A 23,561-nucleotide genomic window follows, 5' to 3' on the forward strand; every position below is an offset into this window, starting at 1 on the left:
TCTATTCCGTAAAAACAAAACAAAACAAAACACAAACACAAGTTTTGGCGTGGGATAACAGCACCCCCTTTGACAGATGTTTTCTTGCTTTAGATTCAATAAGGGAGACCTCAGCGTCCCTCACCCACCTCACAGCAATTTTTTGCTTCGTCTGCTTGCTTTTTCTTTCCCTTTCTCGTTTTGTCTTTTCAGTGTTCTTTCCTTCTCTATTGCTGTTTTCCTCTCCCCCCGCCCTCTCCTTACCCTTTTCTTTTTCTCCTTTTTTTTTTTTAATTCTCTTTTTCATTTTTCTCTTTGATCAAGTGTTGTCCCGAACTGCCTTCACCATGGGCATCGGGTTCCCGTGTTTGTGAATCCCTCCAGAGGTCGGGAAGGGGACTCCAGTTATGCAAACCTAAGGGTGTGTGTGTGTGTGTGTGTGTGTGTGTGTGTCTGGAAGCACAGGCACTTTCTCGGTGGGTGGCTGGGTGAGAGGGTGGGGTTCTGAGGGGGACAGTGTCTGCTGGCAGAGGAACGGGAGCGGGGGCCTGGGGGTGCTAGGCAGAACACCGAGAGCCCGCCTTGCAGCCGGACAGCTGGGTGGTTTCCAGCTTCTTTCAGGCGTCTACTCCAGACCGGCTCGCCGCGGAGCTGGGATGGGATGTTGTGGTTGCCAAAGCCTCCGAGGTAACGTTTGCCGGGGCCCGCCTCCCCCAGAGGGGTTTGAGAACTCCCAGGCGCAGATCCGGGACCGAACTCCCAGGCACATCTTCCTCTGCGGTTCGCGGAGGAGAAAGAGCAGCGGTTTCTGGCCTGTCTGGGCCTCCGTAGCGAGGAGGCGGAGCCCGGAAGAAAGCAGGATGGCGGCGCCGGACAGTGACAGCGACGAGGACTTGGTCAGCTATGGGACAGGTCTGGAGCTGCTGGAAGAAGGTGCGGGCCAGATTGGTCTCCCGGGCCTGTGGAAAACAGGCCGGGGGCCCAGGAGTCGAGGCGAAAACGCACAACCCTGTGCCGGGCCTTGACTGGCCCTGGCGACAAGACCTGCTAGTTACGGGCGCTGGGAAGAGCGACAAGGGAGGCGTGCTTTTGGGGTGCTCGTGACGTTTTGGAGAGACAGACGAGAGACCCAGAGGGATGGGACACCGATGACGAAACAGGGTCGTGTGAGAGTGGGGTGATCAGGCAATGGCTTCCCTAAGAGCACGTTGGAGCTCAGCCTTGCAACCGAGGATGGAACCAACCCCCTGATGAGGTGGTGGGAAGAGCATTTCAGGCAGAGAGAAGCGCACGTGCAAAGACTCTGAAGTCGGAGCCAGTTTGGCAAATTGAGGGACAGGCAGGCCTGGTGTGTGTGGATGGAGCAGCGGCCTCAGGGAGACACTGGGAAAGGAAGTCAGAGGGGGAGGCCGGGGCTGGAGCTGACTGGGTGTGGGAAGGGAGTTTGGGCTCCTATACTAAGTGTAGGACAGTCACTGGGGAGTTTGCACGAGAGAGATGTACATTTCAAAGATTATTCTATTGATTTTGAGAACAGGCGGAGGGTTGTGGGTGGGCATGAGTGAAGCAAGGTCAGCAAAAAGAGGCCTGGAGATGATGATGGCTTAGACTGGAGTGTTAGCAGGGGCCTGGGTGAAGATATACTTTGAAAGCAGAGCTGACCAAACTTGCTGGTGGAAGGTAGGGGGAGGGCAAGATGAAGCAAGGTTCTTTCCCATGTTTCGGATCTTATCCACTTAATGACTTGATTTGTTCAGCAAAGTATATGTTGAGTGTCCACTAAGGACTGATGGCAGTGCTATCTCTATGGGAAAGACAAAGGGTTAGGAGTTACTTGCAGACCTTCTGTGGGTGAGAACTTTTTCCCCACCCTGATTACGTCCTGCCAGGTTGGTTGTACTGTGTGTCTGTGAAAATAAGACCTAGCCAGACAATCAGCTCTAATGAGTCTTTTGGAGCAAACATTAATATAAGACCCGGTCTTAATTTCGGGGGAAACACGGTAGTTCTCTGAGGCATTCAATTTAAAGTCCTCCACCCTAATTTGTCAAAGCCTTTTTCCAGGTATGGGGCCAGGGTGTGGGTGGAACAGGGCCATCACTACTGTGTCCTTTGTTCTACACTATTTTTTAATACAGCCTAAGATCACATTAGCTTTATGATCTCAAGTTCTTTGAGATCATGGTGCTGAGGATTCAATACCACGCGCAGAGAGCTGCCCACGGTGCCTGATCTTAGCAGAGCTCAGTTAGTATCAGCTGCAATTTCATTTCACTCTAAAGAACTGAATTACAAATTGGGTCCCACAATCCAAAATTTTCACCCTTTCTTAGAAAGGCAGTACCCACACTTCATCACTGCATGCGCATCTGACATGGTTCTTGGCTGCGCAGGGTTCCTGAGGCTCAGCACTAGTACTGACAGTTTGTGCTGGAGAATTCTTCGTTGTGGGGGATGGCCTTGTGCACTGCAGGATGCTTAGCAGCATCCCTGGCCTGTCACACTAGATGCCAGCAGCTACGCCCTCCCCCCACCCCATCCCCCCACACACCAAGGATGACCACTAAAACACGTCTCCAGTCCTTGCCAAGTGTCTCCTGGGGGGGAGGGGAGGGCAAAATCATCACCAATTGAGAACCACCGGGTTAAAAAAGGTAAGAGAGGGCAGGTCCTGCCAATGCTAGATGCTGTTCTTGCTCTGTTCTCCGGCTGCTCCTGATCTGGAAGGGGAGAGCAGATCTGCAGACACCGACTGGAACCTGTGGGCCCAGATGATGAGGGCAAACCAGCATGGCCGCCTAGGTCACCTCATGATCTCAAAGAATTTATTGACAGAGTTCCTTTATTGGAGGAGTTACAAATCTAGTTGAGAACTGTCGACATGTTAAGAAACATCCAAATCTGTAGAAAATTTTTGAAAGTTTATTTGAGCCAAACAGAGGACAAACTTGGAAGCAAGATATCAGCAGACTGAGAAAAATGCCTCTCAAAATGACAGTTTGCAGGGTTTTTTGTTTTGTTTTAATGCACTTGGCATTAAGGAGGGAACATAGGAATATGAAATGGAAGTGGGAAAAAGCAAGGTGTATTACCGAGTCGTTAACAAGATTATATGCTCCGTTGAGGGTGGTTACACCTTTGAGGGGTCTGAAAAAGAGAATTACGTTGGCATTTCAATGGTTATTAGTCTAGATGTACAAGAACAATGGATAGGGCTTGCTCAAGGCAAGGTTAAATCTTTTTTTCTAAAAAAAGTTACATGCCTGGGCCGTGGCTATCCAGCGTGACCTGCCTCATTAGGAATTTATGATCAGATCGCCCTGTGAGGTTACTTTCCGTCACTGGACTTGTCAGATTTATTACAGAACCCCCTTTTCATCCACAGAACGAAAGTACAAGGTTCACAAGTGCTAAAGTATGACGGTAGACAGGAAATAACCTACACAAACTAACAGGGAAACCTGAGAAGGCAGCATGGGATCCTTTGAAAACTGGTTAGAATTTAGCTATACAGGAAGAGAGCAAGGGTTCTGCTTACCTGGGTGGTGCTCATTATAGCCAAGTTAGTCAGTTTGCGTCATTTCTATATTTCTGGTCTCACAGTTGTTTTCCTTGGGAAGTGGTGTATGTAAGTCATCAACTACTTGACCTATATTTTTCCAATTCTTCCTGTTGCAATGATGTATAAAGTCTGAAATGAAACCTAATGGTCTAACCTTGCTTTTGAAGTGGAAGGGACATTTGATATGTAGTTGGTTTTTTTTTGGCCTAAAATCATCCTTAACTTCTCAGTATAAGAAGTGTTTGAGGATTGATTCATTGTTTCATAAGCACTTTGAAGTTTAAATACACTCTGAGTACATTTTACAATGTAACGTACTAACCCGATAATCATTTTTACTTCCTGCTATGAGGTTTCAGTGACAGGTTAGACAAACAGTGTTAGAGGAAGGACTCCATTACTTAGTTAAAGTTGCTGGCTCTGACAGAAAGGTTTATTGATTAAGAGACAGTGGCCAAACAGTCACACATAGACCCGTAAACACATAGACCCTCAGGCCAAGAAGGAAGGGGACACCAATACTTCATCTACTTTTTCCTTAGTCCCTTTCACTTGCCTCATCTCCATCTCATCCTGTACTCAGGTTAATTTTAGGACCATTTTCCTCCTCGATACTGTGACTTTCTCACCTAAAACTCTGTGGCTCCCATCACCCACAGGACGTACCACAGCCCCTGCAGTTCAAGGCCCTCTGCACGATCTGCCCTTCTGGTTCCATCTTCTGTGCTTTCCTGTCCTCCAGTCACACTGGACTACACTCTCAAAACACCTGATATTACCCTTGTAGGCCTCCTGTTTGCTGATGGGAATTGTGTCCCTATCTGCAGCGATCAGCGTCTGCCCCTGTGGTGGTCCTTGCACATTGTCGGAAGACTTCCTATCCGTGCAGGTCTCCTCTGCTGGGCTCTGGGTGCCCTGGAAACAGGGATGGAGTTGTGTTTAGTTTTCCACACCCAGGGCCTAGAACAGGGCTGCTTCCACGGTAAAGGCCCTCGGTAAACTTTTGTTTGGGGGTGAGTGAAGGATAGTATGGGCGGCATCCCTGGCTTGGAGGCAGAGCTGCGATATGACTTCAGCTGTGCTTATTAGCGGTGGGCTTCATGGCAGTTAGTCAGAGCATCCTCTCAGGGTGTGATAAATGAGATAAATGTGGGACAAGAAGGGATGGGTTGTTATTAGCAGTAATTATAACAGAGCCTGGCCAAAATGCCATCTTCTCCCTGGATCTTTCGGTGTTGTGGTTTGAGGTGGCGCCACGTCCTCAGGAGCCCTGTGGGACCTAGGCAGCCATGCTGGTTTGCCCTCATCATCTGGGCCCACAGGTTCCAGTCGGTGTCTGCAGATCTGCTCTCCCCTTCCAGATCAGGAGCAGCCGGAGAACAGAGCAAGAACAGCATCTAGCATTGGCAGGACCTGCCCTCTCTTACCTTTTTTAACCCGGTGGTTCTCAATTGGTGATGATTTTGCCCTCCCCTCCCCCCCAGGAGACACTTGGCAAGGACTGGAGACGTGTTTTAGTGGTCATCCTTGGTGTGTGGGGGGATGGGGTAGGGGGAGGGCATAGCTGCTGGCATCTAGTGTGACAGGCCAGGGATGCTGCTAAGCATCCTGCAGTGCACAAGACCATCCCCCACAACGAAGAATTCTCCAGCACAAACTGTCAGTACTAGTGCTGAGCCTGAGAAGCCCTGTGCAGCCAAGAACCATGTCAGATGCGCATGCAGTGATGGAGTGTGGGTACTGCCTTTCTGAGAAAGGGTGAAAATCTTGGATTGTGGGACCCAAGTTGTAATTCAGTTCTTTAGAGTGAAATGAAATTGCAGCTGATACTCACTGAGCTCTGCTAAGATCAGGCACTGTGGGCAGCTCTCTGCGCGTGGTATTGAATCCTCAGCGCAACTCTACAAGGTGGGCTCGGCTGTTACCCTAATTTTGTTGTTGTGAAGGCCGAGGCTTATAGAGATCAAGTAACTTGTCCAAGTGTGCAAAGCTCGCAGGCAGCAGGGTAAAGGGATTAGAGCCCAGATCTCCTGGTCTTCAGAACCTGAGCTCTTGACCGCCCTGCTGTGTGTGGGTTATGCTCCAGCAACGACCTAGAGACCTCATAAGCTACAACTAAGAATTGAAGACTGTGAGGCTGGAAGTTCCTTTCTGTTTTGTTCCATCTTCCAGAAGTAGTAACTGGCTTAATTATTGAAGTAACCGGTCCACATGGACTTTGCCATCTTACCTACTGTTAATAGTAATGGTAACCATAGCAACAACAGCAACAATAACAGCTAGTATTTAAAAGTATTTATTGTGTGTCCCTCTTCTTGCTAAGCGCTTACCCGCATTATCTTACTTAACTTACATAACAATTCTGTGATTTGGTTATTACTATTCGTGTCATGCCCATTTTACAGATGGGGAAATTGAAGCACAGAGAGGTTAAGATGACCAAAGTCCCCGTGTTAAAGGTGGAATTGGCTTTAAAATCCAGAGCGCTGTGACTCTCAAACCTGTGCGCTTAACTACTGTATAACTTGCTTTCTGTATTGAATGTCTAAAAATAAATGGACGGTTACTTTTTATTTTAAATAGATTCAGAATTTTGAATTGGAGTTGAAAACTTAGGCAGTAATTTGTGTCATAGTCCCTAGAACTTTAAACCTAAGGAATTTTTATTTTTATTTTTTATTGGGGAAGGGGAACAGGACTTTATTGGGGAACAGTGTGTACTTCCAGGACTTTTTTCCAAGTCAAGTTGTTGTCCTTTCAGTCTTAGTTGTGGAGAGCTCAGCTCAGCTCCAGGTCCAGTTGCCGTTGCTAGTTGCAGGGGGCGCAGCCTACCATCCCTTACGGGACTCGAGGAGTTGAACTGGCAACCTTGTGGCTGAGAGCCCACTGGCCCATGTGGGAATCGAACCCGCAGCCTTCGGAGTTAGGAGCACGGAGCTCCAATTGCCTGAGCCACCGGGCCGGCCCTAAACCTAAGGAGAATTTTTAGACTAGGCTAAAATGTGTTAAGTTCCTTTTTGCTTGTGTGAGGTAGCAACCCAGCCCCTTCAGTAAAGTAGGAAAATAAAAAAGATTAAAGAATAGTAACTATGGAATCAAAAGAGTTCCAGAAACAAGGAAGCTCTTACAATTTGGGGAAAATGGGCAATATCAAAGGAAAATTCTGGAGTCAGGGATGCTATGAAGTTCTAGAAGACATACAGAAGTGTCTCTTCTGTCTCACACTTCTGCATGCTGTGTACCTCCCCAGTAATTTGCCAGCAGGTTTATTTCCATGTATTTGAACTCTCCCCCACCTCCCAATGTAATTCAGTTTTCATAATGGAATTTAGTGGGAAAAGCAGGCCATTTTTGCTAAGACATATTTCTAATATAAATAAGAGATCTCTATAACTGTCTTAGAATGATAAAGAAGCTTGGTAAAATGTATTGCTTCCTATGCTATATAAGCTAGTGAAGGCTAGGGATAGGAACTTAATTAAAATTGTTATATTTGGAGTTACAAGATGTGAGCAGTTCATTATGTTTAAGAAATGACATTTTCTCTAATTTTTTTTCTAATCCACCAACCCCTTCTCTCTCTCTCTCATTCAAAAATATATATATATATATATATACACACACATATATGTATATGTATATTGTATATGTGTATATATATATATATATACATATATATATATGTATATATATATATATTTTTTTTTTAGGTGAAAGACCAAAGAAACCAATTCCTCTTCAGGATCAGACCGTCAGAGATGAAAAGGGAAGGTATAAACGGTTTCATGGAGCCTTTAGTGGAGGGTTCTCTGCTGGGTATTTCAACACTGTTGGCTCAAAAGAAGGTATGATTTTCCTACTTATAGCTCTGATATTGTTAAAGCAAATAATTGAAATAGCATAAGATTCTTGCTCCCCCCGCCTCCTCCTTTTAAAAACCTTCTTGTAACGTTTTAGGACATACACTGTATTCTTTTGTGTTCTTTGAATGTTTGAAATGTTTCCAGAGTCAATGTGTATATTGTTTACTGATTACCACCTGGGTAAAAGAGTTTTTTTTTTTTTTTTTACTTAAGAAAAAAAGAGATACATTCTAACCAGATGATTAATTGATGATAATGACTTCCATTTTATATTGCATCTTGCCATGCACAAAGTGTCCTCATACAGATTCACTCAGGTAATCATTGTCTCACAGGACGCAGTGACTAAGGAGGGCAGGTGTCAGCTGTTTTGTAGGTGAGGCTGCTGAGGGTCGTAGGTGCTCTTTCCTGACACTGGGACCTGCATCACTTGTCAGTACATGCTCTCGATCTGGAGAAAAATCCATTATACTTGTCACCTGGTGCAATATAATAAACTGTATTGTTTAAAGTAACGTATGTTTTTTTAATGTCTTAATATAAAAACTGGGAGAAAGATAGCTTATATCTCAGATATGAATGGATGATTAACTCATATGGGAATTATTTAGAACAAGATAGGACAGATCATCTATGTATATATTTTAAAAATAACTTGTATATAGTCAATAATATTGTCATCACTATGTATGGCATCAGATGGATGCTAGACTTATTGGGGTGATCTCTTTGTAAGGTACAAAAATGTCTAATCACTGTTGTATACCTGAAGTTAATATAATATTGTATGCCAACTGTAACTGGAAACTTAATTAAAAAAATAACTTGTATACAACAGTAAAATAAAGATGAAACGCAATGCAAGGAAAAAAATAAAAAGCCATGTAAGAAAAATAGCTGGGGTAAGTAAGACGGTTAAATTTCAATATCCAGAATGCATAAAGATCAGTTTAGTGGGCAAATGATCAAAGTATTTGAACAGTCTACGCCAGAGGACATAGAAATGCTGTATGGACTATTCAGCCTCTTTATTAAGAAAAGCCAATTAAGATAACTAAGGCACTATTAAAATAGCACCCTTATTGAAATGCAGTAGGGTTTATGAAGAAGGAAGTATACCAATAAATTCTTATAATTATATCTGTGCTGTATATTATCATTAAAAAATAAGACTAACTCAAATGATTAGTCAGGTAGACAGACGGTGATATGTTAATACACTGGGATATCTCTTTACCATTAGGAGTGAGATTCAAGGACTGTGAAGAAAGAGGGCAAAGACTATAGAAATGCAAGGTGGAGGGGCCCAGGGTATTGCCCAGGAGAGCAGATCCTCACTCTCCTGGGGCATCTCCCAGGTTGGCCCAGAATCCTATTCCACCATCTGCCAAGAGTACACCTCAGCTCCATAAGAGTCTTGTAGGAAATCAGAACGTAGGTGTGTCACTCTTAGAGAAAACTCAAGAAGTTCATCTGCAGAGGGTTACATACACGTTTGCTCTCCAGAGCATTCTTTCTCTTCAGCCATAGCACGTGCTTGGTGACTGCGATTGGGTAACAGGAATGGTAGTTATAGGACTCAGGTGTTTGATGGATTTGGGGGCCTGGTATGGCCATTGCCTGTGCTTAGACCACCAGGTTGAGCCCTTGGTCCAGGGCACCCTGAATGCTGTGTGCGTTGCATCCTTTCATGGCTGACTAACACAGCTTGACATATTCTTTCTTTGCTATGTTAGTGCCGGTTTCTGTCCTGGTCTCAGAGTAGTCCTGCCTTTTAAGGTGAACTTGCATCTTTCTGCTCAGATCTACTTGTGTTCCTTTCACAGTTTAACTTTCAATGTATAATTTGATTTCTCTGGATTCCAAATTCTTATGGGGAAACCTCACTGTATCCACTAATTTCTGACAACAGAGGACGTGGGGGTTACTAAGAAGTTTATGTGGAATAATGTCTGTATGAGCAGCAAGATGGGAAGCAACTAGGACTTTGTAATTGTTGGGGCTTTCAAGTCCATATGTGTTATATAATTATTTACTTATAAACCAAAATACTGTCTAGGATTGTAATGTTCTAAACTCTTTTCTTTCAAGGATGGGCACCTTCTTCCTTTATGTCTTCACGACAGAACAGAGCAGACAAATCTGTTTTTGGTCCTGAAGATTTTATGGATGAAGAGGTGGGTGTGCAGAGCTCTTGCTGGTTGGCCGGTGGAATGCTTGTAGGGGGTTGTGGTAGCACCTTGTCTCTCCCCAGAAAGTATGATTTCCTCATTGTGAAGCTTATCTTTTAGGTATTTGGACTATAGTGCCCTTCCTTTAATGATTCTTGCTCATTGGAGTAGTGTCTTATGCTGGGGTCAGTTTCCAAAGTCAAAAGCGAAAGGGGAAAGTCATGTGTAGGCACACCTTGGAGATACTGCAGGTCCAGTTCCAGACCACTGCAGTAAAGTGAATCTCACAATAAAGCGAGTCAAATAAATTTGTTGTTTTCCCAGTGCATATAAAAAACAATACATACCTTAATTAAAAATACTTTATTGCTAAGCAATGCTAACTATCACCTGAGCCTGTTAGAAAAATGGTGCCGATAGACTTGCTTTAAGCAGGATTGCCACAAGCCTTTTGTGATAAAGATGAAATAAAATACTTATGTCAGCATGCTTTAGGCTGCAGGTAAAAGGCAAGGGGAGGTCCCCTTCCTATTTGACTAGCATAATCCATATGGAAACATGTCTCATGTCACAAGAAGTCTAGATGGCCCCAGATTCTCTTCTCAGTCATCTTGAGTCAGCTTGTCCTTACACTACTCTCCGTGTGGTTGCAAGGCAGCTGCAGTCGTCTCCGTGGCACACTCAGGAGGACATTATCCAGTGGGAGGAGGACTTTCTTCTTGGTATCTCTAATTGAGAGCAAAGAAACCATTCACATAAACCCTCCAGTGGATTTCCCTCCCTTCTGCATGGACAAATTGTGTTTACATGCTCCTTCTTCTTTTTTTTTTTCCTACATGCTCATTCTTAAAGCAGTCTTTGGCAAGGGAAATGGGATCAAAATGACTGGCTTGCACAAGACATGAGCCACATTCCCTAACCCTCCCCCGCCCCAGTGCGCACACACCAGGGACACCACTCCCGAGGTGCATGGTGGTGCAGAGGAAGGCAGGTCCCTGGACAACCTCGAGTCTCCGTGAGGAAAGAAGGCAGGGCAACAGCTGTTGGGCAGGCAGCCACAGTAAATGCAAAAGCCCTTAACTCAGGGCCTACACACAGGTGCTCACGAATGCTTGTCAGCTGTGACTCTGCGATTTGCTCCCTTCACACAGACCTTTGAGATGTTGTCCGAGAAGAATGTGGTCCTTACTTCCTGTTTTCCTAGTTTGTCAAGTGCCTCTGCAGCCTCACCGAGTAGCCGCTATAATGCCCCGGTCCTTGGCCACTGGCCTTCACTTAAGTGAGGGTCCCAAAGTCAGTGTGTAAAGTTAGCCGCTCCTCTGATTCCTAACTCAATTGTTTAGTTTTAACTTTTCTTTTTTAAAGGAATAAAGCTATGTGATGTTTCATGTTTAATCACTTTCCAAATCATGCAAGTAATCCCTTTGACTTTTTATTTTAGGATCTTAGTGAATTTGGGATAGCACCGAAAGCGATTGTTACCACAGATGATTTTGCTTCCAAAACCAGAGATAGAATACGAGAGAAGGCCAGGCAGTTAGCAGCTGCCACTGCCCCTATTCCTGGAGCCACTCTGCTTGATGACCTCATAACACCAGCAAAGTGAGAAGAATTTAATTTTGACTTTTCTGATCTTCACGTCACTGCTTTGCATATGTATGATGATCTTACTTAGGGATAGCTTGGTTGCAAGTAGGACAAGCCTTCTTAGCCTAGCTTGAGTGCAAAGGGGGGGGGGTTCCAGAAAGATCTTGCACTGTTATAGCATGGGGCACTCTAGCGCTCCAGCCTCATCCTACCCCTTCTTTCTGCATACCTCCTTGGTCTGCTCCTGGACATGTTGCCTGATGTAGCAGCCTCAGACCATCATGGTTTCCATGCTTGACAAAGACCAGCTAGAGTCCATTCCAAAGGCTCTGGAGAGAGGACATCTAATCGACTTCCCCTGGTGAGGCACGCACCCCGAGTCCTGTCAGCTATGGCCAGAATGGCAGAGCCATGCAGTTCTAATGTGGATAGGAGAAGGGCTCATGTATGACAAGTATATGAGCTGGGCAGGGACTCAAAGTCTGCTTATTTCCTGTTGTTCACTAGTATTATAAAAAGTGGTTCCTTTCCTTTCCTTTCCTTTCCTTTTCTCTTCATTTCTTTTCCTTTCTTTTCTTTCTTTTCTTTCTTTCTTCCTTCCTTCCTTCCTTCTTCCTTCCTTCCTTCCTTCCTTCCTTCCTTCCTTCTTCCTTCCTTTCTTCCGTCGTCTTTCTCTTTATTTTTTTTATTAGTTTCAGGTGCACAAAACAATGCAATAGCCAGACACTTCACCCCCACAAAGTGGCAGCCCCTTTCCCCCAATCAACTGCCCCCCTGTCATTGTCCATACCTATTAAGTGGTTCATTTCACTGCCTTGATATCCTAGATTATCTGTTGGTTTTGAATTGCTACGAAAATGGGTTGGAAGGAAGGACAAGGAATTGGTCCCCGAGTAAAGAGAAAACCACGCCGACAAAAACTTGGTATGTATATTGATTGCCATTAATTCTACACCATATATTTTTTTTTTTTAAAGATTTTATTGGGAAAGGGGAACAGGACTTTATTGGGGAACAGTGTGTACTTCCAGGCCTGTTTTTCCAAGTCAAGTTGTTTGTCCTTTCAGTCTTAGTTGTGGAGGGCGCAGCTCAGCTCCAGGTCCAGTTGCTGTTGCTAGTTGCAGGGGGCACAGCCCACCATCCCTTGCGGGAGTTGAACTGGCAACCTTGTGGTTGAGAGGATGCACTCCAATCAACTGAGCCATCCGGGAGCTCAGCGGCAGCTCAGCTTAAGGTGCCGTGTTCAATCTTAGTTGCAGGGGGCGGACCCCACCATCCCTTGAGGGAGTCGAGGAATTGAACTGGCAACCTTGTGGTTGAGAGCCCGTGCTCCAACCAACTGAGCCATCCGGGAGGCAGCTCAGCTCAAGGTGCGTGTTCAATCTTAGTTGCAGGTGGCAGAGCCCACCATCCCTTGCGGGACTTGAGAAATTGAACTGGCAACCTTGTGGTTGAGAGCCCACTGGCCCATGTGGGAATCGAACCGTCAGCCTTCGGAGTTAGGAACATGGAGCTCTAACCGCCTGAGCCACTGGGCCGGCCCCTATGCCATATTTTCTAATGGCTACATATTTCTAGAAGAAAAATTGCGGCGCCAGCACAGTGGCCCAGGTGGTTGGAGCGCGGTGCTCAGCCAAGGTCGCTGGTTCGATTCCCACATTGGCCAGTGAGCTGTGCCCTCTACAGCTAAGATTGTGAACAACGGCTCTCCCTGGAGCTGAGCTGCTGCAGGCTGCTGTGCTGCTGTGAGCAGACGACTGACGACCACCAACTGCCTTAGTCCGGGGGCACACACGGCCCATAATACTAGCATGGGCCAGGGAGCTGTGTCCCTACACAGCTAGACTGAGAAGCATCAGTTTTGAACCGGAGTGAGGGTTGGAGTGGGGGGGGTGGGAATTGCTGGGTCAGTGGCATGCACACATTTTAAGGCTTTTTGTGTGTGATGTGCAATAGCTTTCTGGAAGACTTGTACTAGTTTACGTTCCTACCAGCAGCGTACGAAACTGTTTCCTACTTCTGCCAAAAATGTATCTCAATGTAACATGATTATTTTCTGTTTATTCCTTGCCCTCTGTCTCCCTAGCTAGACTAAGAACTCTAAGAGGCAGCAATAATTTTTTTTCAGGTTTCCCTGGTGCTAGGGCAGTAGTGGTTACTCATTGAGCACATCGTTCTTTCAGTTGCTCACGACTGATGCCTTTGAAATCTCTTTTTATAGATCCTGGAATAAAAATCTATGGCTGTGCATTACCCCCTGGAGGTTCTGAAGGATCTGAGGTATTGTATGAGATGGCTGACCTTCAGTGTGGTACAGTAGCATCTGTTATTTTATGGATGTGGCAATTTTAGGGTCTGAAACAGTTTTCGGAATCAGTCATATCCCATTACAGTGAAATACCCATACCCTAAAACTGTCCTGATTATGTCAGATACTGTATTCAGCAACATGCCAGCACCATAGATACCCCCAAGTCTATTTAGATTCTTAAAATAGAGTTGTTTGTGTTAGTATCATTTGTGCAGGGACTTATTAGTGATTTTAATACCGGAAATGAGTTGGTAATTATTCTGTGTAGAATTATCACTGCACTTGGAATGGTATTTTACAGGCTTGCTTTGCTCCAGGCAGTGACTCACCTTCATCCACCTTTTTTTGATACTGTAAATAGGATGAAGATGATGACTACCTGCCAGAAAATGTGACCTTTGCACCCAAAGATGTCATGCCTGTGGATTTTACACCTAAAGACAATGTCCACGGACTGGCTACAAGGGCCTGGATCCCACCAGGCATTGTTTGGGATTTCAGAAGAGCCTTTTAATCTTTTCAGTGGGGGACCCGAGAGGACCAGCAGTCTTCTTGGAGACATTGGAGTGAATAAAGGAAGAAAACTGGGAATCACAGGCCAGGTACAAGTGTTTCTGTTTTATAAACATGGGACCACCGACGAATGTGAAAGTATTCTCTAGTAGGCACTCGCTATTCACTGACTACAGGAAGAATTTGAAGTGGTTATATTTCCTTAGGGTCTCTTCTGAAGACATGTAAAGCATACCTCCCTGATTTTAACATGTACTCCTGACCTATATTCTTGGTAGAGTTTGTGTGGTCCCAGGAGTGAGGACTGCTTTTCCACATCCTTGTGGGGCTGAGCAGAAAACCACTTTGACTTCTGAGTAGTTAGTTGTTGAATTGCAGTCTGCTTCTCCCAGGTGAGGTCCAAGTTTCACTACCGCGTGGACTATTTCCTAGTGCTGCCAGCCCTAAACTGGGAGACTTGCTTTTTACCTTTGAGGAGATGGAGAACTTTTACTGATTGCCTGTCCTCCCAAATTGATACAGAGGTTCTTTCCTAAATGACATTTAGGAAATGTCATCAGTACTTTTTCTTTCCTAGATATGTCTTTTTCCAATTCTTTTAACGAAAAGTGATACTTATCGGAGGCCGTGCCCTCCAACCTTAGGAATTCTTGCAGCCGCTGTGAGAGTAGCGACGGTCTTCAGACCCTGGATGTCAGCATTATCCAGGCCTCACGGAATGGGAGAGAACATTCTGCCTCGCTCCTTTTGGAGGCCCCATTTCTCCTCCTGTACTGCTGCTTGCATGTGTTCTCCACTCCTCTGCCTATACTGGGCCAGACCCATAGCTGCTGCTGGGCCTGGAGAACAGACCCCGCCATGGAGGCATGGCATTCACTTCTGGTCATTGTTTCCCAAAGGACTTGAGTCCATGTTAATGTGGTGTCCCATTCACTTCTCCCCGGGTGATCTCACAGTGCTGAGGTGATCTGTTCAGTTACATCCTTAAAGTGGCTTTATCCTTCCGTGCAGACATACCAGCAACCGTCTTGTAATTTTGCTGTTTGAAACTTTGTTTTTGAAGGCTTTTGGTGTTGGTGCCCTGGAAGAGGAAGATGATGATATCTATGCCACAGAAACTCTATCCAAATATGACACCGTTTTAAAGGACGAGGAGCCTGGAGATGGACTCTACGGCTGGACAGCGCCCAGGCAATATCAGAGTCAGAAAGGTAATTCCATAGACCCGCAACAGACGGTAGGACCAGTGTGAGTAGCAGGGAGAAGGGGTTGCAAGATTGATACTGGAGTATCAGCTTCCGTGGAGGAGGGGGTTGTTGGTTAAAGATGCAGGGTGAGAAACAAAGTGGGAAGAATAGAGGCCCAATGTGGGAAGTAAGACAGAGGTGGGACTTAGACCGGGTCAAGACCAAAGCCAGTTGTCAAGACAGGGCTGAGGTAGGGAAGAGGAAAGAGAAGGCACACATGTGTGGACAGGTGCTCGTACTGCAGGTCAGAGCTGGCCCTGGGTCAGAGGGAAGCACTTCCAGCTCGAGGACATGGGCACGTGCCCAGAGTAGGGCCATTCAAGCAGCAGGTCAGAAGGCCAGGAGGGGTCACCAGTGGTAGGAACACTGAGCCTGCAGCAAGATGGAGCTTGGCACCCAGCCTGTCTTCTCACCCAGGTCCCTGGCTCTTACGGGACTCTGGTTGGGCTAGAACATGGACATTCTCTCAACATAACTTGAATTTCAAGTAGTCTTTCAGTCTTTCTTTCCAGAAAAGGTGTAGGGAGGTGATAGGGTGGCATAGGTATTAGCATGTGATTTGGAGCCCATCAGACCTGGATTTGGATTGTACCTCTCTCCTGCCCAGCTGCGTGACCTTGGGCAAGGCTTGTAATCTCTGCGTGTCATTTGTAAAGTGAGGATACAAGCCACCCTGAGGGTTATTGTGAGGATTAAATGGTATAACTTGGTGGTTGGGGCAGTACCTGCCTCAAGTACTAAATAAATGGTACCTACTGGTCTTCAGTTATAGTAATAACAACCACCTAAATAAAGTAAGGAGGTGAGAGCTGAGATAAAACAATCTATTCAGACACTTTTAGCTGTAGTCGGCTAAAATTTGATCTGACTTTTAAAATATATCTAAAACATACATGTTGAAATAGTCTAAGCATCATTCCCCAAAATGATGCTCATTTTACATTTCTAGAAAGAAAAAGCAGCTATAAAACAGTGTTTAAGAGGTGGTTTGCTTAATGGTTGTGAACACAAACTCTGAAGACAGAAAGCCTGGGTTTCAGTCCTAACTCTCCCCATTTATCAGCCATGACCTTGGACAAGCTATGTAACCTCTCTGTGCCTTAGCATGTTTGCATAACAAAAGCATACCTATGCCATGGAGATTTTAATGTACATAAAGGGCTTAGAACGTACCTGGCACACAGCAAGCACTCTGTAAGTGTGAGTGGCTTCTGTCATCACCACCACAAAAGGAACCAAGGGTTTTACATAAGATGCTGGTAGGGAGTGCATCCAAATGTTAGTTTCCTTGGGGTAGTAATTAGACTACTTTTATCTTCTTCAATTTGCATACATTTATATTTTTTGCTTTACCTTTCTAGTTTCACATTTTTCTGCTAAGGCTATGTATCATTTTTATAACAAAACGACATATAATAATATATATTATACCATATATAACATTAATATGTTAATCAACATCACTATAGATTATATTAACATGTTAATTGTTAATTATATTAACTATATCTCTACATGAACACAAAATGCTATATTGCTAATATTAGCATATATTAATTGTATTATAGCTGCTAATCTATAGTAAATATACATATTTAAATCTGCCTTCTGGGCCAAATGTTTGGCTTTTTTTTTATATAATAATACTCCTTTGCCCAGCTAATTGATCCCTCCCCTTCCCACATTAGGCCTGGGCCCGTGTCTCTCCCTGAGCTCCCAGCCTCCCCTCACCGCTCTCTGCTGCCACCCCCTCTCCCACAGCTGTCTCTTCTCTCCTACAACATTTATGGTTTCGACCTGATGGTTTTTCACCGAGCAAATCTATATTTAGCCATGGTTGATTTTTGAATTATTCTTATTTTTTTCTTTGATCCATAGGACTATCATGAATATTCCTGTGGCTCTCTCTGCTTATTTACTGTTTATTTCTTCAGAAGACATTCGTAAAACTGAAATGTCTGGGTTTGAAAAGAACACAAAAATCCCAAGAATGTGAAATTTAATCCCAAATCATCCTACAGAATTTTAGGAACGTCAAGACGCTGGCACAAAAGTTCAACAGGAGTTGACGTACAAGGAGTGATTTTATGGGGGCAGCTAGTTACTGGTCTAGGCAGCAGTGTAAGCGGCCAAAAGCATCCGTCCACCTGCACCGCTGGTGGCTGTCCCTGCTGCGGGCCTGAACCCTAGCTTGTGTCAGTGCTCGCGGTGGTCATGGGGAAGGGGCTCTTGGCTACAGAAAATGAATGCAGTCTGTGCATGTGGATGTTTTAAAAAAATATTTAAAAAATTTTTTCCAATTAGAGTGGACATACAATATTCTATCAGTTTCAGGTGTACAACATAGTGATTCGACATTTATATAACTTACAAAGTGATCACCCCAATAATTCTAGTACCCATCTTACACCATACATAGTTACAACATTATTGGCTGTGTTCCTTATGCTGTACTTTACATCTCCATGACTAGTTTGTAATTACCAATTTGTACCTTTTTTATTTTAAACTCTTATTTATTTTACGTGTGTTTTTCCAGGACCCATCAGCTAGCTCCAAGTCAAGTACTTGTTTCTATCTAGTTGTAAAAGGCACAGCTCACGGTGGCCCATGTGGGGATCGAACTGGCAACCTTGTTATTAAGAGCACCGTGCTCTAACCAACTGAGCTAACCGGCTGCCCCCCCAATTTGTACTTCTTAATCTCTGCACTTTTTTTACCCTGCCCCCCAACCCCTCTCCTAGCTGGCAACCATGAAAATATTCTCTGTATCTATGAGTCTGTTTTTGTTTTATGTGTCCATTTATTTTTGTTCTTTAGATTTCACATATAAGTGAAATGATAATGGCAATTTATCTTGTGTGTTTGACTTACACCACCCAGCACAATACCCTCCAGACCATCCATGTTGTTGCCAGATGGCAAGATTTCATTCTTTTTATGCTGAGTGTGCATATGGATTTTTGAACTGAACATCGATGTGCTGGAAAGCCTTGATAATCAAGAGCCCTTTCTCGGTGGGGTTGTGTCTGCCGCCAATAGAGGATCCCTGGCTCCAAGTCAGAGGGTGGTGGTCGTTTCGTTTGCTTAATTAGTGGTCTTTTATCTCTCGTTAGAATTTCATTGAGAGGAAGACAAAAGTACCTTTTAATTTGTACTAATGATTAGATACCGGCTGACCTGGTTGTATTGCCTTTGTGCCTTATTTGGATGGTTGCTAAGGAAGTGGGAGGGTAGTGTCTAGTCTCCCCATGGTTCTTCACCTAGGCTTAGAAATGACCCTCTCGCAGTTATGATTTTTACTTTTATCCATGCTTGTTCTCTTGATGGTTTTTCCTAAGGTCTTTTACTCCAGAGTATATTCTTTGGGGCCCCTTAGCTTAGGATCTCAGGCACTTTTTCTATAAAAACAGTGCTGACGTACTTGTGGAGGGCCACGGCCTGCATCCTGGGCAGCTTAATCAGCTGTGGTGGTTTGGGCTGGGCGGCCAGAGTCAATAGAGGTGTGAGGGCTTTCGGCAGTCTTTTCCTCCTTTACTGCTATCTCTGTGTGATATCATGTATGACATGTGGTATTTGTGTTCTTAGAGATAAAGAGCTGATGTCTTTTGTTTTATTCTCTTCTATGCTTCTGGAATGAATCAATGACATCATTCTGTAGACTCAGAGAAAGATCTTCGCTACATTGGCAAAATATTGGATGGATTTTCCTTGGCTTCTAAATCTTTATCTTCTAAGAAAGTAAGAATTTTTTTTTTTTTAAAACTGGTTTAGTACTTAAAATTTTTGCTGCTATGTAAGTTATATTAACTGAGTTATATTAACAACTGGAATGATAAGTAAATTCTAAATTCTGTTTTCAGAAAAGCACCGGCCTAGCCCGCTAGTGATTGTCCAGGAAAACATAATCTGTATTAGGAATGTCAGTCAGTAGCCACATCTGGTTTGTATTCAAAACAGCTAATTGCTCATTTGTTAAATGCAAACTTCAAGTGAGTGGTTATTTCCACTGAAAATAGAAATTACAGTAGAAACTAGTGGAAGAATGGAACTGATACAATTTAGGGACACTGTAACTTAAGGAAAAGTGGAAAACTTTCAGAAAGTTGCAATGACCCACAGTCCTGACTCCTGAATGCTGTGAAGTGCATTCGCTGGTGTGGGTGAGGTTCTCTGGGCTCCTTGGCTGGGCAAGCAGAAGAGACAGAAGCCACATCCATGCAGGCAAGTCGGCGGAGAGCTCCGGTGGAGAACGCCTCTCTAGAGAGTCCCGTTGTTGTGAGATTTTGTTACAGCTTGAGCCAAATGGTGCTCTTGGATACTCACCAGAGTCACGTTTTCCCAGGCAAGCATCACAAGTTAGTTGTGGATGCTGGTAGCTCGGGAGGGACGCCTGGCCAGTTGCCTTGTTGGCATCCTTTTCTTAGGGTGTTCCACATTTTAACGGGCTTTTTGTTTTTTAATTCAGCAAGCATTTGTTGAGTACCTCTGTGGTGTGGCCTGTGGTTCTCCAGAACAGGAGTGGCCGGGAGCCGTGACACCTGAGGAAGTACATTCGATATTACAGTGGCTTTGACTGGTTTAGTGGTGATAGTTAATGTGTTGTAATAGCGAGCAGGATATTTTTAAACAGTGTTGGGCACACCTGCTATTATTACTAGAAATGTCAATATGTCAAGAAGAATGCGAGGTATTTATTTATTTATTCTTAAGTATGTTTTTCCAGGACCCATCAGCTCCAAGTCAAGTAGTTGTTTCAATCTAGTTGTGGAGGGTGCAGCTCACAGTGGCCCATGTGGGGACTGAACCGGGAACCTTTTTGTTAAGAGCACCGCGCTCTAAACCAACTGAGCTAACTGGCTGCCCTAGAATACGAGTTTTTACATGTACGAAAGGGGGAACATAAAAATGGTTAAGAAGTACTCATTCAATTCAGGGTCAAGGATAGAAAGGACTTAAGTCCTGGCCCCCAGGTAGTCCTGTTCAGTGAGGGTTCAGACAGACAAATTCACTGTAGGGCAGAGTGCTATAAGTGGAGAGAGGCATGCGGGGTTTCCGACGTGCTCCTCGCTGGAGCAGGGCTTTGGGCGCAAATGATTCAGAGAGCTGTGTCCATCTAGCCTTTCCCAGCCAGGCAAGTTTTCTAAATATGTGCTGAAAACCCCATCTTCTATGAAATGCTTTGCATCTGATGGAGGATATTAAGAAGAGTCGTGTTTACACACCCCTCCGTTCTGCCATGCTCCCCTGTATCTTTGTGATTTGGTAACATGAGTGTTTGCCGGCTGATTGGGGAGTGTATGTTTTGCAGAGCAGGTGTCGTGCTAGGATGATTAAAAAAAAAAAAAATGAGATTTCCTAACATGATCGTACCACTCTTTCACGGATTTTCATCGTGCCAGGGACTCAAGCCAGGGAACCACCTGGGAACTTGACAACCACCTGGGAAGCTTGGGGAACTCCCACTGTAGTCGACTTTGTGGGGTGGGACCAGGTATCCACTATGTGAGAAGCCTCAGGTGAGCCCAGTGTGCAGCTGGGGCCGAGACCTCTGCCAGCGAGCGTTCAGTGTTTCAGCATTCAGTGGTTACGGAGTTCAGAGTTTCAGGTCGCTGAAAAATCTAGGAAACAACTTAAATAGAACTGTCCATTGAATATACCTTTGTTAGACCAAGAGCAAGAGAGACTGTTTAGTGCAATAATTTAAAAATATCAAATACTTTCTTTTAACTTATCTGTTCTGCCATCATGAATGCCTGAATTCCCCGAATATATTTCAATTTCAGTTCAGTCAACTTTTGAATTAAAAATGCCTCAGATCAAAAAAATAAGGCCAGAAGTTCCAATTTGGAACTGAAAACATAACCAGAAAAAATTCTGAATTTAAAAGTAACTTATTTGAAGTTATTATTTTTTTCTATACCTTGAAATCATACTCTTCTAAATTTCTGATTTACAGTGGGCCAAGCTCTGCACGTGGGCCAGTCAGTACATTGTGTGAACTGTTGTCATCGTTCTATGAAACATGCAGTTTAGCATCTCTGTGTAGAAGTGGGCAGGGGTGATATTAAAAGTGCCTGGTTAGCAGAACAATGAAGTTCTGGTGACCCTCAGAATCCAGAATGGATGTTGGCTGAGCACCTGGGCAGGCTGTTTCCAGTGCTACCTACCTGCTGAATGTTAGCCTGGGGAAGGCTGGGGTTAATGCTCAGAGGTAACAGGTTTTTCTTGGTGAAATCAAACATGATCATCTTTTTTGTATTTTCTGAGTTTTTTTTAATTTTAATTTTTTTTTTTAAAAGATTTATCACCACCAGAATTGCCAAGGGACTATCGACCGGTGCATTATTTCAGACCCGTGGTAGCTGCAACCTCAGAGAACTCCCACTTACTTCAAGTATTATCAGAGTCAGCTGGAAAGCCAGTACATGACCCAGGGACACATAGTAGGCACCTACTGAATGCCTCCAAGAGGGGAGAGTTGCTAGGAGAAACACCTATTCAAGGTATGTGCCATTAAAGATTAAAATCATTATGTTTATAACAATCTGAGTTAGCAAAGTCAAAATGGAAACATGTTTTCCATTGAACTTTTTCCCATGATTTTGTATTCCCGAACTGTGGGAATAAAATAGTTTATTGTGAACGGCATACATAACAGTGTTCTTCTTTTATTTTTGTTTTTGGTTTTTTAAGGAGGGTGCAGCTCACAGTGGCCCATTTGGGGATTGAACTGGCAACCTTTGTGTTATTAGCATCACACTCTAAGCAACTGAACTGACCAGCCACCCCATCCTTTACTTCTTAAGACTTGTTTTCCCACCATTAGTTTGAGTTGTGTCATTGAAATTACAACTTTGTCTTAAGCGCAACAATTTTCAGCCTGTTAATAATTGTCCAGGAATGTGGTGGAGACCAGGGACATGTGTACCTTCACTTTCTCTGCACAGCCTGGGAACATACGATTTTTCCTCAGGAGATAAGGATACTGTGGCTCTTTTTCTGAAAGCCTAAAAGAAATGAATGCATCTGAAAGTATGAATAAATGTGGAAAATGCCCTGTAGGCTGGAGCAGAAAGACCCACTATGAGAGATGAATTGAACTTGCCATCTGGGAGCCTAACAGTTGTCTCAAATATAGTACGCCTAAACAGAACTTGTGGTTCCCCCTTCCTTCTCCAAACTTACTCTTCCTCCAATCTTCCCTTCTCAGTAAATGGTAGTACCAGTGACCCACTGCTCAGTGCAAAATGTAGGAATACTAATTCTTAGCAACTGTCTTTCCTTCTCTCCCCTGACCCTACCCAATCTGTCAGCATGTCCTCTCATTTCTGCCCCTAGTACCTCTTATCTACTTCTCTGCATTTCAGCTGTTTCCCCCTTGTCTCAATGCCCATCTACTCTCACCTGGACTATTGCAGCAGCCTCCTGATTGGTCTTCTTTTGCCCTCTGCAGTCTATTCCCTTCAACAGCAGCTACATGAACCAAATTATATCACTATCCCCTTAACATGATCCAGGACTTCTTACACTAAAGAGAAATCCAGGCTCCCCACAAGGCTCTATGGATCCAGCCTTGCCCACCTTTCAAGCCACATCGTGTTCTAACCTCATGATCTTCCTTTTTGTCCTCTGAACCTGCCAACCGTGATGCCGCCCAGGGCTGTATGTTTGCTGCTTTCTTCGCCTCTGCTCTTCTCTCATATTTTGTCTTTTTTTTTTTTTGACTTAGAACTTACCCTCAAATGTTATCTCTTTAGAGGGACCTTCCAGGCCTGCCCTGCCCACCCGTAAGCCAGCTATCCCTCCCTCCAGCCCTGTTGCCCGCCCTCTCATCTAAGCCGCCCTCAATCGCATCCCCCCCTTTTTTCCCCACAGCCCTCCTCTTGTGTACCCATCTTCTGGTGTTGAATTTTGGCTTCTTTAATGTCATTCTGCCTCACTAGTGAGAACAGGACCTTTTCTGCATTGTCCTCCCAGCCCTCGGCCAGTGTCTGGTGTGGAGTGGATGCTCAGTGAGCAGTTGTGACAGGAGCGAATGCGTGATGAGTAGCTGTGCTCTGAACAGGGCCTTGTGCTGGGCAGGACTGTGGAAATGGGGGCCACCGCAGACTGGAGGTCTGGAGTTCAGCAGGTCAACGTCCTCATTCTGGGGCCACACTGGCCTGTAAACATCCAAGTATAAACTCCATTTTGCCAACCGTTAAAGAGGAGTCTTGTTACTGTCTAGTTCAAGGGATAATATGAATGCAGATGAAACACTAACTGTAAAATACTCATCTCCAATTATATAAATCTGTGATATTGAAATGTATATACAGTGAAATG

General features: G+C 44.4%; 1 protein-coding gene across 1 annotated transcript in view; it reads left to right on the forward strand.

Annotated features, from left to right (window-relative positions):
* The first annotated feature begins 626 nt into the window (after positions 1 to 626).
* GPATCH1 (G-patch domain containing 1) overlaps positions 627 to 23,561 on the forward strand; it is a 40,276-nt gene continuing 17,341 nt past the window's right edge. Inside the window, 14 exon segments of the mRNA XM_033129230.1 lie at positions 627 to 912; positions 7,252 to 7,386; positions 9,496 to 9,581; positions 11,017 to 11,177; positions 11,990 to 12,012; positions 12,015 to 12,086; positions 13,384 to 13,442; positions 13,835 to 13,932; positions 13,934 to 14,075; positions 15,050 to 15,197; positions 18,895 to 18,974; positions 19,702 to 19,782; positions 21,193 to 21,217; positions 21,536 to 21,739. Of these exon segments, the coding sequence (XP_032985121.1) occupies positions 636 to 912; positions 7,252 to 7,386; positions 9,496 to 9,581; positions 11,017 to 11,177; positions 11,990 to 12,012; positions 12,015 to 12,086; positions 13,384 to 13,442; positions 13,835 to 13,932; positions 13,934 to 14,075; positions 15,050 to 15,197; positions 18,895 to 18,974; positions 19,702 to 19,782; positions 21,193 to 21,217; positions 21,536 to 21,739 (1,591 nt within the window). The 5' untranslated portion in view covers positions 627 to 635.

Source organism: Rhinolophus ferrumequinum, chromosome 15 (genome assembly GCF_004115265.2).
Source record: "Rhinolophus ferrumequinum isolate MPI-CBG mRhiFer1 chromosome 15, mRhiFer1_v1.p, whole genome shotgun sequence".
Taxonomy (NCBI): Eukaryota; Metazoa; Chordata; class Mammalia; order Chiroptera; family Rhinolophidae; genus Rhinolophus; species Rhinolophus ferrumequinum.